At 46.1% G+C, this 13,065-nt stretch overlaps 1 protein-coding gene across 1 annotated transcript in view; it reads left to right on the top strand.

Annotated features, from left to right (window-relative positions):
• DYNC1LI1 (dynein cytoplasmic 1 light intermediate chain 1) overlaps nt 1-13,065 on the top strand; it is a 398,524-nt gene that overhangs the window by 65,044 nt on the left and 320,415 nt on the right. The window contains exons 3-4 of the mRNA XM_086942104.1: nt 5,124-5,240; nt 11,977-12,207. Coding sequence (XP_086798230.1) covers nt 5,124-5,240; nt 11,977-12,207 — 348 coding nt within the window. The remainder of the gene's footprint in view (nt 1-5,123; nt 5,241-11,976; nt 12,208-13,065) is intronic.

Below are 13,065 nucleotides of genomic sequence, written 5' to 3'. Positions count from 1 at the left end.
CAGCCGGTTAACCCGGACTTCCTTTTTGGTCCCGAGGTAGACACAACACTCGAGAAAATAAAAAAAGACAGACCGCCAAATCCATGGGGGCTCTGCAATCTCAGCAGTTTCGGGGCAGTTCCTTTCGTCGCTCCGGTAATAGGGGAGCCTCGAGAGGACAGGCTTTGCAGCAGGCGCAGTACACCAAAGGCAGCACGCAATCCACCTACACACAGAGTACCAGGGGTGGATACCGTGGGAACAGTGCCAAAGGCAGAGGACGTGGCAATAACAACGCCAGATCCTCCGCCCCAAACAAACAGTGACGCCCTGTCACTGCCCCCCGACCATCTAACACCAGTCGGGGGAAGACTCCAGCAGTTCCTGCCAGTCTGGGAAAGCATTACCATGGAAAGGTGGGTGAGCCAACTTATCCGTTACGGCTTTTGTCTAGAACTAACCTCCACCCCCCCAACATACCCCCAAGGCACCATCCTATGTCCGCAGAGCACACACACTTATTGCAGCAAGAAGTACTCTCCATGCTGCAAAAAGGAGCAATAGAACTCGTGCCTGCAGAAGAGCGAGGTACAGGGGTGTACTCTCTGTACTTCTTGATCCCAAAAAAGGACGTATCCCTGCGGCTCATTCTAGACCTCAGACCCCTCAACCAATACATCCTTTCAGAACACTTTCATATGTTAACCTTACAGCAGGTCCTACCGTTGCTCAGTCAGGGCGACTTCCTAGCAACCCTGGACCTCAAGGATGCATATTTCCACATTCCCATTCACCCAAGTCACAAGCAATATCTCAGGTTCACCATCGACAATCAGTTTTACCAATTCAAGGCTCTGCCTTTTGGGGTCACCACTGCCCCCAGAGTGTTTACCAAGTGCTTAGCAACCGTGGCTGCGCACCTTCGCAGACAACATATCCACGTCTATCCCTACCTGGACGACTGACTCGTTCAGGCCAAGTCAGCCCAGCCGTGTGCCAGCCACATGTCGCGCACGATTCACCTCCTTCACAGTCTGGGGTTCTCACTCAACTACACAAAGTCACACCTGCAGCCAGCCCATGTGCGACAGTACCTAGGGGCAACCTTGATCACTCTGACGGCGACAGCGCAGCCGAACTCTGCCAGGGTCGACAGCATGCAGCTGCTCATTCGGAGGTTCAGGTCTCAACAATCACTTCCAGCGCAGGCGTTCATGCAACTGATCGGTATGATGGCATCCTGCATATTCATAGTCCCGCACGCGAGACTGCACATGCGTCCCCTTCAAGAATGCTTGGCACAACAGTGGAACCAGGCTCATGGGCATCTAAAAGACCTAGTGTTGGTGACCGGTCGTGCTTACAACTCTCTGCATTGGTGGAATCCACTAAACCTTTGCAGGGGACGACCGTTCCAAGAACCTGTCCCACAGATAGTGCTGACGACGGACGCATCTCTCCAGGGTTGGGGAGCGCATGTCCTCCATTACACGGTGCAGGGACTATGGACAACACAACAGCAGAAGATGCACATCAACCTGTTAGAGCTGATGGCAATCTTCATGGCACTGAAAGCGTTCAAGTTGCACCTGTGCAACAAGGTCGTGTTGATCCGGACGGACATTATGACTGCCATGTACTACATACAGAAGCAGGGAGGAACACACTCTCCACAGTTGTCTCATCTGGCTCAGAGCATGTGGAAGTGGGCCATTCAAAGGAACATCTTCCTCATGGCGGAGCATCTCCCGGGAGTAGACAACCAGATGGCGGACCTGCTCAGCAGGCACAGTCATCAGATGCACGAGTGGGAAATCCACCCCTCGGTACTCCAGCCATACTTCCAGCAGTGGGGTCATCCAGAGATCGACCTCTTCGCCACAAAAGAGAGCTCAAAATGCCAAAGCTTCGCCGCCAGGTTCCCACACCCGCAGTCTCAGGGCAATGCGATATGGGTGAACTGGTCAGGCAGATTTGCGTACGCTTTTCCCCCAGCCCCACTCATACCGCTGGTGGTACGCAAAGTGCAGCAGCACTCTGACGCTCATCCTGGTTGCTCCAACATGGGCACGGCAGGCTTGGTACACCACGTTCCTGGAACTTTCAGTGGTGCCTCACCAGCGGCTGCGCCTCCCTCCCAGCCTCCTCACTCAGAGCCATGGAGACATTCAGCACCCAGATCCTCAACAGTTGAGCCTAGCGATTTGGCTCCTGAGGTCATAGAGTTTGGCTACCTCAACTTGCCCCCTGAGTGTATGAACATCATCAAGGAGGCAAGGCGGCCTACAACCAGGGCGTGCTATGCAGCCAAATGGAAACGATTTGTCATTTACTGTTCCAACAATGACATTAATCCGCTAGATGCATCCACGCAGAACATCATATGTTACCTACTGAATCTGTACCAATGCAACCTAGCCTATAGTTCCATCAGGATACATTTGGCTGGTATAGCCGCTTATCTTCAGAACAGACAGCACCTTTCACTTTTCAGGGTGCCTGCCATCAAAGCCTTTTTAGAGGGCCTCAAAAGAGTGATCCCTCCCAGACACCCTCCTTCGCATGTCTGGAATCTAAATGTCGTTCTCACCAGGCTCATGGGACCCCCCTTTGAGCCTCTCCATTCTTGTGAGATACAGTTTCTTACTTGGAAAGTGGCCTTTCTAATAGCCATCACATCGCTGCGAAGAGTCAGCGAGCTTCAAGCCCTCACAATTCAAGAGCCATACCTACAAATTCATGCTAATAGGGTGGTGCTGCGCACCAACCCAAAGTTCATGCCAAAGGTAATCTCGCAGTTCCACATTAATCAAAACATTGAACTGCCAGTTTTCTTTCAAACCCTGACTCAGTGGCAGCACTGCACACCTTAGATGTCAAAAGAGCTCTCCTGTATTACATCGACAGGACAAAGGACTTTCGCAAAACTAAACAACTGTTTGTTGCCTTCTCTCCACAACATAAAGGCAACCCTATTTCCAAATCCGGTATAGCCAGGTGGATAGTTAAATGCATTCAAATCTGCTATCAAAAAGCTAAACGCACTTTAACAGTTCCCCGCAAGCTAGGGGCATCCATGGCTTTCCTGGTTAACATTCCTCTAGAGGATATATGTAGAGCAGCTACATGGACCACCATACATACATTTACCAAACACTACTGCGTCGATGTACACTCCAAACAGCAAGCGGCTGTAGGACAGGCTGTTCTCAGAACTCTTTTTCAGACTGCTGCAGCTGGCACGGGCAACCGCCGATAAGGAGGTAACTGCTATTTATTCTATGCACAGATATGAATTCGATTCAGAAAAGGGGGTGGTGCATACAGCCAGGTTCTGAAACTGGGATGGTGCAATGAGCTAAAAAACGGTGTTGGATCTAGCCCTGATCTCTTGACTGGGTGAGAGTACTCTGCTTAATTCAGAGACTCTGTCCATCACCACCCCTTGTTGTAAATAATTTTGTCCACCCTAAGCGTGGAAGGGTATACTCAGATGTGAGTCCCTTGCTCATTGCACCATCAGGATTCAAGCAAGCCGGGCCGAAGACGGCTGTAATGCCAGAAACCGGTCCCCGGAAGCTTGTTTCCTTCCCAGTGTAAGAATTGGCTTTTGTAGTCTGGTCTGCCCTGTTCCCATGATGCACTGGGCCAGGGACAGACTAATTTGCATACAGCCAGGTTCTGAAACTGGGATGGTGCAATGAGCTAAAAAACGGTGTTGGATCTAGCCCTGATCTCTTGACTGGGTGAGAGTACTCTGCTTAATTCAGAGACTCTGTCCATCACCACCCCTTGTTGTAAATAACAGATATGAATTCAGCAGCCCACATGCCTCGAACGGAATATGCTACTTACCAGTATGCATCTGTTCTTGGCATGTAGGGCTGCTGACATTCATATCGCCCACCCTCCTCCCCGGTGCCTGTCGCAGCTGTAGCACTCAGAATAATTCTCAGGCATGGTCATCACTTACTGTATTACACTCCATCTCTGCCACAATGGCGAAAAACAATCTGAGGATGGAGAGGATGCCCATGCGCACTGTAGTCCAGGGGAGGAGCCACCTATCTCGTGATACTTCGAAGACTCTTCCAGGACAACAATGCAATCATCCGGACCCAACACTAGGCGGCGATCTATGCACAGATATGAATGTCAGCAGCCCTACATGCCAAGAACAGATGCATACTGGTAAGTAGCATATTCCTTTCTGTGAGCTTTTCATTTCCCTGCGAGTCAAATGTCTCATTGGCATCTTGGTGTATTGGTACTGATCTAAATTTACGTGGGGGGAGGGGGGGCATATTGGGGAAAGGATCCAGATGTCTGAATACAAAGTCCAACTTATGTTAATCTTGCAAGATGTGTGTTTTCCTTGTTGTTGCCTGTCACAATGCTTTGTAAATTAGTTAACCCCATGGTTGTGCTGCTCGTGAGTGGGTATTATCGTAGCAAGCTGCAACCTTGGAGTTCTCTGACTAGGTGTCAAACACCAGATGGCCTCATCAGGATTTGTTTGAGGCTTGTAGTGTCCACGTGATTTCTTCCTCCAGGTCTTTTGGCATGGTTTGCACGGTATTTGTAGTCTTTAACGGCCCAACTCTCCTACTATGAAACAGTAAAAGAATTACAGTGCCCTTCTAAAATGGAGGTCACAAAGTAAGTAACCAAAGATCTAAAGGATAAATACTGATATGTTCACAAATGTTAAGAAACACTTGTACGGTGGATAGGAAACCAGGTGGAGCCTGATCAGTGATAGGATGAGACTCAATGTCTGGTTACAAAAATACAGAGGTGTGGCTGGAAGCTTAATTTATTAAGAGTGTTGAAGAGGTAGATGCATTTGATTCCCTCGTTAGAATCTCCAGAACACTTGTTGTGCAGCAAGTGAAAAACAAGATCGCAATACTCAGCGGATGTCTTACATTTCAAACCCTGTATGCTAGCGAGTGGCCGGGTCTGGTCGCTGATGCCACTACATTACAGCCTACATCCATAACGTAACATGTTTGAAAACTGCAAATATATTTATCTACAGAACTCAAATCTGTTTTGTGAAAGTAGAACAGTTCTATTCTAAATGTAATTGCTCATCAATGCATGTACTTGCCATTGAGCTTACATATTTGTGTTTTTTGCAGGTGAAGATGGAGCGGGAAAAACTAGCCTTATTGGCAAACTTCAGGGTATAGAGGAATACAAGAAGGGGCGAGGAATGGAGTATTTGTACATCAATGTTCACGATGAAGATAGAGATGGTAAGTTTGGTTTCCTTTTATTCTATGTCTGCAACACCTTTCACATTTTGGAATTATAAAATGTATAAAAACTTAATTAAATCTAGATAGCGATGGGGCTCGAGTTTCACAGTTAAAGCATTTTGTCTGAATTAAGATAATGCACCTAAGGTTTCTGGTTGTACTCTGCTGCTTTTTAGTTGCAACTTTCTTGCGAGACCTATTACCAAGGAAGAGAGTAATAGTTTCTTTTGAATAAGACTTTAAAAAGTGCCGCCAACTTGCTATGAATTATGCTTCTTTCTTTGCCCACTAACAGTAGGCTACTGAACTTTTCTTTGCAGTTTTTGTTTTTAGTGTACATTTGCAATTGTTTTTCAGTGGAGGGCATTTTTGCCTTTTTTGGGCCAATGACTATTTGATTTTCTTTGTCTCATGGATTCCTCAGTGAATCTGTGAAAGATTCAAGAACTTGCCTAAGCAATTATTATTATTTTTTTTAACACGTTGACTTTAAATAAAATTAAATAAAAAAATCAATGGATTCATTTTTTTATTTGTTTAATCATTGGAAAATATGAGGCTGGTGTTAATGTTGACTTATCCCCAAACTAATCTCATCCCTTAAACCAGTACCTGGGAACTGTAGGAAAGTAGGATCTGCTTTCAAGGTTACCCCCACATTTTGCTGGTGTACGTATGGTTTTTTTTGGACTAGTCTGGCTGGAATCCTGATAATCAGGATCCCAACCACTGTGTTCCCTCCCTAAATTTGTTATGGTAAATACTTTGGTACCTCCATAATTGGCTACTGTGTAAGTCCCTAGTATATGATACTTAAGTACCCAGGGCATAGGTACACCAGGGGTCTCCCATGAGCTGCAGCATATGTGCCACTCCTGAGCGACGGCTCAAACTGTGACGATAGGCCTAACATTGTAGCCTGGGCAAGCGGGTGCTAGGTGGTGGTTTTGCAACTCCCTCGAGTCCTGACCTGTCCTCTGCAGTTTTGAGGCCATCATCCCTTGTCGGAACCGCTGGGACCGAACCCCTGTGCACCGCATCGACTTGCCGTTGCCAAGGCTTGTTGGCTCTGCACTCCGGAGATCTTCGAGCTACAAGAAGCACCAGCCTCCAGCATCTCTCTGCCAAGATCTTCATCCTTACCTCTTCCTCTGCCCTATAGGCCTTCATCTTTGGTGAGCTGCTCTAGGTCCTCTTGCGACTCCTGTGCCTTTGGCCTGTGGGTTCTCTCGATGGTTTTCCCTTGCTTCAGTGGGCTCCAATGCTTGCTCGGGACCTACTCTGACTCTCCTACACTTGGTGAGTCACTTGAACTTTGCTGGTCCCAGCATTGCTCCTTCGTCGTTTAACAGGTCTGATGCTGCTGCCAAGGCTTCTTGGAGCTGCCGCCGGACACTGACCCTCTGGTTCTCGACTTCCGACAGGGGACAGCTCATGCAAGGCTCCTGGTCGTCCTCACCATCACCTGGTCCTCACAGCTGCAGCAACAAGGTCACCGTCCTCACTCCTGCATCTTCCATCATCTGTGGTCATTGCTCTACCGTGCCTCCTGGTCACCACAGAGTGGCACAAACTCTGTCCCCTCTGCTTGCAGGTATTCTAGTCAAGAATCCACCCTTGGATTCCACCGGACTCTTGCACGGTCTTCACCAGCGTCCTCTTTTCTGAAGTCTTCCATTGTGGTCTAGGACGGTTTCTGAGGTCACTTTGCACCTATGCACCTTGCTTCCTGTGTAATAAATAGACTTTTTTTTATAAATACACTGTTTTTTTTTCATTGAACCAACACTATATGATTAGATCTGGTAAAACAAGCTGCTTAACACTCCTTCTGGACTAAGGCTGAAAGCTTCTCTCCACAGCTACCACTAAGAGAGCTTTCTATGGTTGCCTAAGACCACTGAAATCCCCATAAGGGTTGTCTGGATTAGTGCAAAGTGCCTCACTTAAATAAGGGTGCAACATATACTAAGCCAGCTACCCACAGGAACCGACCTTTGTCACACTCCAAGTATTCAGTCCATGTCCTAGCTGAAAAAGCAGCACAAGAAGTTCAAGTAGGCTTCATCCCTGCCTCTCCACTCTTCCTAAGAGAAGTATCAAAGATGACAAGGTTATCTGAGGTATATTTCCTGGCCCCTGCTGAGGAACCAATCCTCTAACTCCAGTGCAATTTGAATTTACGGGTCTATCGGCGACACCGCAACAAATTGTGGCATTTAAAGATGGCATGCCCCTTGTATACTTCAATGCTTTGCATCTTTAGCACCTTACTGGTTCCCTCTGGTGCTCCTTGTGTCCCCACAAATTGCAAAGGCCTCCAGCTGGGTTAATGCCGACTGGCTTTCTCTGCTCCAGCTGAGCCTTCTGAACTCACTTTAGGTTCAGCTCTAAAACCGGAGTCGATCCCACACCCAGTGCCATGATTAATGTTGGTTCCTGCCATGTTGACACCAGCTCAGACGACACCAGAGGAGGATAGTGCTGGCTGATTTGATCTTGTACAAAGCTATGTAAGATTTCAGTGCCTACATGCCCAGGAATTATTATAACCTCCACTCCCTTCTGTCTCTGATAATGACTGTCTATACCTTGAAGCTGCCCACTTCAAGCCAACCTACGTTTGGTATTGGTTGAGAGAAGTTTTCCCCAAAATATAACTTTTACATAGATGTACAAGAAGCCAGTGAGTTAGACACTCCTGTGACAGGGTGTAGGGCCTTCCTACCAACCCTCTAGCTTCCACACCGTTACCTCTATAGAAGAGTCTGCATCTTTCACCATGTTCAGTGGAAGGGCAGCCAAGATGTTAGATCTGCAACTTCCTTCAGGTGAAGTGTTAGAACGAACATGCTCTTAGCAGTTTGGTAACCAGTACAAACCTCATCAGAGCCTCTAGTTCTTTTTAACGAGACGCTTACTGACACCCTCATGGGTACCATGGTGAAACTGCTCTTTCCCTCCAGTCAGCAGGCAAGTGTCACATCGCTGCAGGCCAGCTTCAGGCAATCCAATCTTTTTAGCCAAGCATCCTGCTCCATAATGCCTAGTGGCACAGGCCTCGACAAGAAAGTTCAACCCAGACCCTCCTCAACCATTAATTGGCCCTGGGGCACCATCCCCTGGTGCCAATTCAAATAATATGGGGATGGGGCTGTGTGGTCACCCTCCACAAGCCTTAAAAGGCCCGGTAACCCTATCCCCCAGTGTCTGATGCAATTAATCAAGGGGAGAAGGGCGTGCACCCCCTCCCGCGCCTTAAAAGTCCTGCAGGGACCATATCCCCTGGGGCCAAATATAATAAAGTGGAGAGGAGCCACACAGACTCCCCTACCCCCTCACCCCCCAAGCCTTAGGCCCAGGAGCTTCCATCCAGAGGCCAAACCAATTAAAAAAGGGACCCTCTCCTCAAGCCTTCTTTTGCCCCTGGGATCCTATTCTCTGGGCCAAAATCTAAGGGCTCAAGGGCATGCAGATCCTTTCCCTTTCCCTGAGCATTATTAGGCTCCAAGGACCTCCTCCCCGGGTCCAAACTTAATTTTTTTAAGAGGGGAGCCGCACCGTCCCCTCCCCGAACCTGGAGCTCACATCCCCTGCGTCCAAATCAATAAAAGGGGGAGGAGGGCTGTGCTGCCCTCTTCCCCCAGCCTTCATTGGCCCCGGGGACCACATCTCCAGGCCCCTTTTTTGTTTCAAAGGGGAGGAGGCTGCACAGTCCTCATCACTAAGCTTTTATCTGGCCTCGGGCCCCATCCCCCAAGGCCAAAGCCAATTAAAAAGGGGAGAGGTGCATATAGACCCCCTTCCTGAGCCCTTTTCGGGCTACAACACAAGTCGCAATGGAAAAAGTTATAATTCCGACCGCCTACACGGAGGTCGCATCTTAATTTGGCGGGTAGGACCTCTGACTACTTGTTGGTCAGTCCCAATTCCGCTACAATGTTGGTTGGACTCTCATCCGAGCGTCATCGTAATGCGCCCTTTAGTGTTTGCTCCCGTTTTGCGATAGATTGAAACATTCTTCTAACAGACAGGCGAAATCTTTTTTTCCATGTCCACACTAGTGCGGGCAGGGAAACTCCTGGGTCCCGGGGGATAGCTGCCCTGGACACAATTAGTGTGCTGGCCATTAAAGGCCCATGGAGGGGGGGGATGCGTGGCTCCCCCTCCCATTTAATTTAACTTACTGTCCTGGGCGATGGGTTTCCCCAGGGTTGAAAACTGCTAGAGGAGGGGGGCCACGCAGATCCTCCTTTTAAATGTAATTGGCCCTGGAAATGCTTTTTGAGCATGATTTTCTGTATTTGATCAGTCTGGACTCTTCACTCCGTCACAGTGAAAAGTGTTCTGTGGACCTGCAGCAAGTTATTATTATAAATATTACGACTTCGATGAAGATGCCTTCGATCCGTAACTACATATAATGGTTTCTTCAGGTGCCTCTAATTGAAGGCCTTGGACACTACACCTTCCTGGGCTTCCAGTTCATCTTTCAAACTACATTTATTTCAGACTTGGCTCTCTTTCTATCCTTTAGTGATGTAATGAACAAGTGCAAAGGAACTTTATATTGATGTCTCCATGCCTCTGGCACAGACATGCATTACGTATAAAAATCTACAAATAAAATTACCGGCCTTGCCTCAGCAAAACTCTTTCATTTAAGGCAAGAGTTAGAATATAGTGCTCCTCACCGCAGCCTTATCTTGCTTAAAATGCTTTACTCATCCCGATTTTTAGGTCGAGCATTCAAGACCTCTTGTATATACTTTAGTATATACTTATATGTGTATGTCCTTTGTGGGCTCTGGAGATCAGCCGTAAGACTTGTCTGCTTCCGCTTGGGGACCTTTTTCTTCTGTTGAACTGCCTCTATTTAACTGTCTTACTGGAAAACGACCAGTAGAGGTCAGTAAAATACCAGAATTGCTTTCTGTTGAGGACTTTCTTTAAAAAAAAAAATAAAAAAATAAAAGGCAACTGCCTCTATTTAACTTGATAGAAAACGACCAGCAGAGGTCCGTAAAATACTAGAATCGATTTAGCATGCTCTATATTCCAGTCCATAGAAATTATCTATCACGATCACCTGTAAGCAATAGTATTTTTTTCAAATCTTGTATTTTCAGCGATATGAGCACCGAATGCCCTGATTTTTATATTAAAAACAGAGCTTTGGACTATACTATTTCTCTCCATGTGTTCCCATACCTGGTGTGTCACACAGTTTGGTGCTTACTTTACCTCCATGTTAAAGAACAGTAGATGATTCAGCACCCAGGCTAATGTGCTGCATAGCTAATTTACATATAAGGCAAGACCGATTGCATTGCAAATGCTTGTTTAATTGTGTCTGGGGTCCTTAGGAAGTATTTTTTTTCTCATCTGCTTCTACTAGCAAGGACCACAGATGTTTTAACCAACAAGGAAACCATCTTAACTAACTTCACTTCACCTATTACAATATGGGTGCAAATCCTTTCAGCTGCTTTGGAAATTCACAGATTTAATGTTGTGTAGTGGGAGGCAACATGTAAAGAGGTGGTGCATGAAAGGACACTGTATTAAAGCATAAGGATTACGAAATGCAGTCCCGTAATTTGTATTTCTGCACTGATTTATGATTTCAAAAAGTTGTTGATGTGCTTTTTTTCATTCTTCCTATTTTGTAACTAAGTCACTGTGATCATGAAGTCCTCAAGATGAACTTGATCTGAAAGCTGTGGATCAATAGAGAAGGTGTTTCCAGGCCAGATGTATCTATTCTTGAACACAATATTGTGAACTTCAACGAGTTAATGAATGATGACACCCTCCCCACCCCAATGAAAATTACCACTGAGGAAGGAAGCAGCGAAAGACCAATGCATGCTCGGCTTTTGACACGAAATTCATTCTGTATATCTTCTCCATGTATAAAGTCTATCAACAGCAGGCCCTTTTGGAATGATGTCTCTGACCGTCCCTTGCTCCGACAAATGCATCAAAAGTATATTGTCCCGCCATCAACCTGTCTACTTGTCTTACTCTCCTTTCTTGTTTTTTTGTCACGGTGACTGTAGATCATATAGAATACCCTTCAAGCTGGTGCAGTAATTGTCCTGTAGGCTGAATCCTTGTGTTCTGATGCATGCAAATTTACATGGCGGTTTAGTATGCATGCATGAGTAACTGGCCAGGTATGAAGTCTGACAGATCTGCGTGCTAACCTAAAGTTATTGTTTCAAAATATTGGCACTAGTGATTGTTTTGCATTAGGACTTGTGCTTACCAAAGCAACACCCACCACATTAGCACTGTCTGTATCTGTTCCATGTGGGTCCACCACTTGTCTTCATCTTGTAATGAAACCGATTTGAATAAATATGAGTGAGCATCCCGAGCAGGCTTTAGTGTTGCGCCGCCTACGTCCACACCGGGTGTTAACATTTTACTTTCTTTCTACGTTTGTCAAAGCCTAAACCTCTTAAGGCTATAGTTTGTGAATGTTTAACAGTTTTGAATCTGAGCCACCTCCATTGGAACTCCATTGTCACAGCTTCCCACGGCAGGTGTACGTTTGTTTCCTAAATTCTCATGTGACACTTAGCTCTCCATTTTTGTTTTAAGAAGTGAGCTATTACCTGTCTGCCCTGATGGAGAACTATAAACCATTTCTGTGTTAATTTTTCATCCTATGTTGTCTGCTGTGTCATAGGCGAATAGAAAAACATGTTTTTTTTTTTTGCGACAGATCAGACGAGATGCAATGTGTGGATCTTGGATGGTGACCTATATCACAAAGGTCTTCTTAAATTTGCTGTCAGTGCAAGTACTCTAAGGGACACTCTGATTATGTTGGTAGTAGACATGTCACGACCCTGGACAGCAATGGATTCCTTACAGAAATGGGCAAGTGTTATCAGGGAACATGTGGACAAATTAAAAATCCCGCCCGAAGAAATGAAAGAAATGGAACAGAAAAGTGAGTACAATGTATTTATCTAATCTATTATCATGTTTTGATCTCTTTTGGGATGTTCACTGAATTTCTGAATTGTTAGCATTTACTGTAGTACTGTTTTGCACATGTAGTAAAAATATTATAATTTCCTAAAATTGCTATACTTTAAAAGAGAGGAAAGCAGAACTTTAATTCAAAAGAAACCAGGTAGGTTCTGGTTTTTGAATGTTTTTTGTTACGCGAGTTCACCTCACTTCCTGTAATGGTAAAAATCTAGTGTTGAACATGTATGTATTATGCACGTAGTATTTGTTTTGTGCAAATTTGGATAAAAGTTAGTGAACCTAAATGTTTTCTTTTTTTTGTAATCTGTTTTATGCAAGCTTTGTACACATTAACAGTCATAACTGTGTAGGAACCCCCCCCCCTCCTCCTCCATTGTATGGTGGCACATTATACTGGTTGGTCAACGTGGTTTCAGTGGTTGCATTCCCCAGTATAGGGCAACTCTTTGAGAACTAATTGCATTTCATTTCGTCATAATATTTAGGACCCAACCTCCTCAATCGACCCTACCCACACTCCCATCATCTAACTGTACCTCCTCCCATCCCCACCACTGTCTCCATACTTTGGTGAAGTTGTTGGGCCATCCGTGCGGTATATAGATCAGTTTTTCTGTTCTCATACACCAGTCCATCATGGCCTCCCACCACCTCATCGTCTGGGCTGTTGTGCAACCCCATTTCTGTATAATACCACGCATTGTGATCATCAGAGCCACATTGCAGAAGAGGAGTGCATATTTATCGAGAGTATGGTCCCCCCTCTCCCCCCTAGGACTAGGGATATCCTGCCTTTAATCCGCTCACTGCTTAA

This window comes from Lissotriton vulgaris, chromosome 10 (genome assembly GCF_964263255.1).
Source record: "Lissotriton vulgaris chromosome 10, aLisVul1.2, whole genome shotgun sequence".
Classification (NCBI taxonomy): Eukaryota; Metazoa; Chordata; class Amphibia; order Caudata; family Salamandridae; genus Lissotriton; species Lissotriton vulgaris.
Note: the sequence above shows the minus strand (reverse complement) of the source record. Positions and strands in the feature narration are given on the sequence as shown.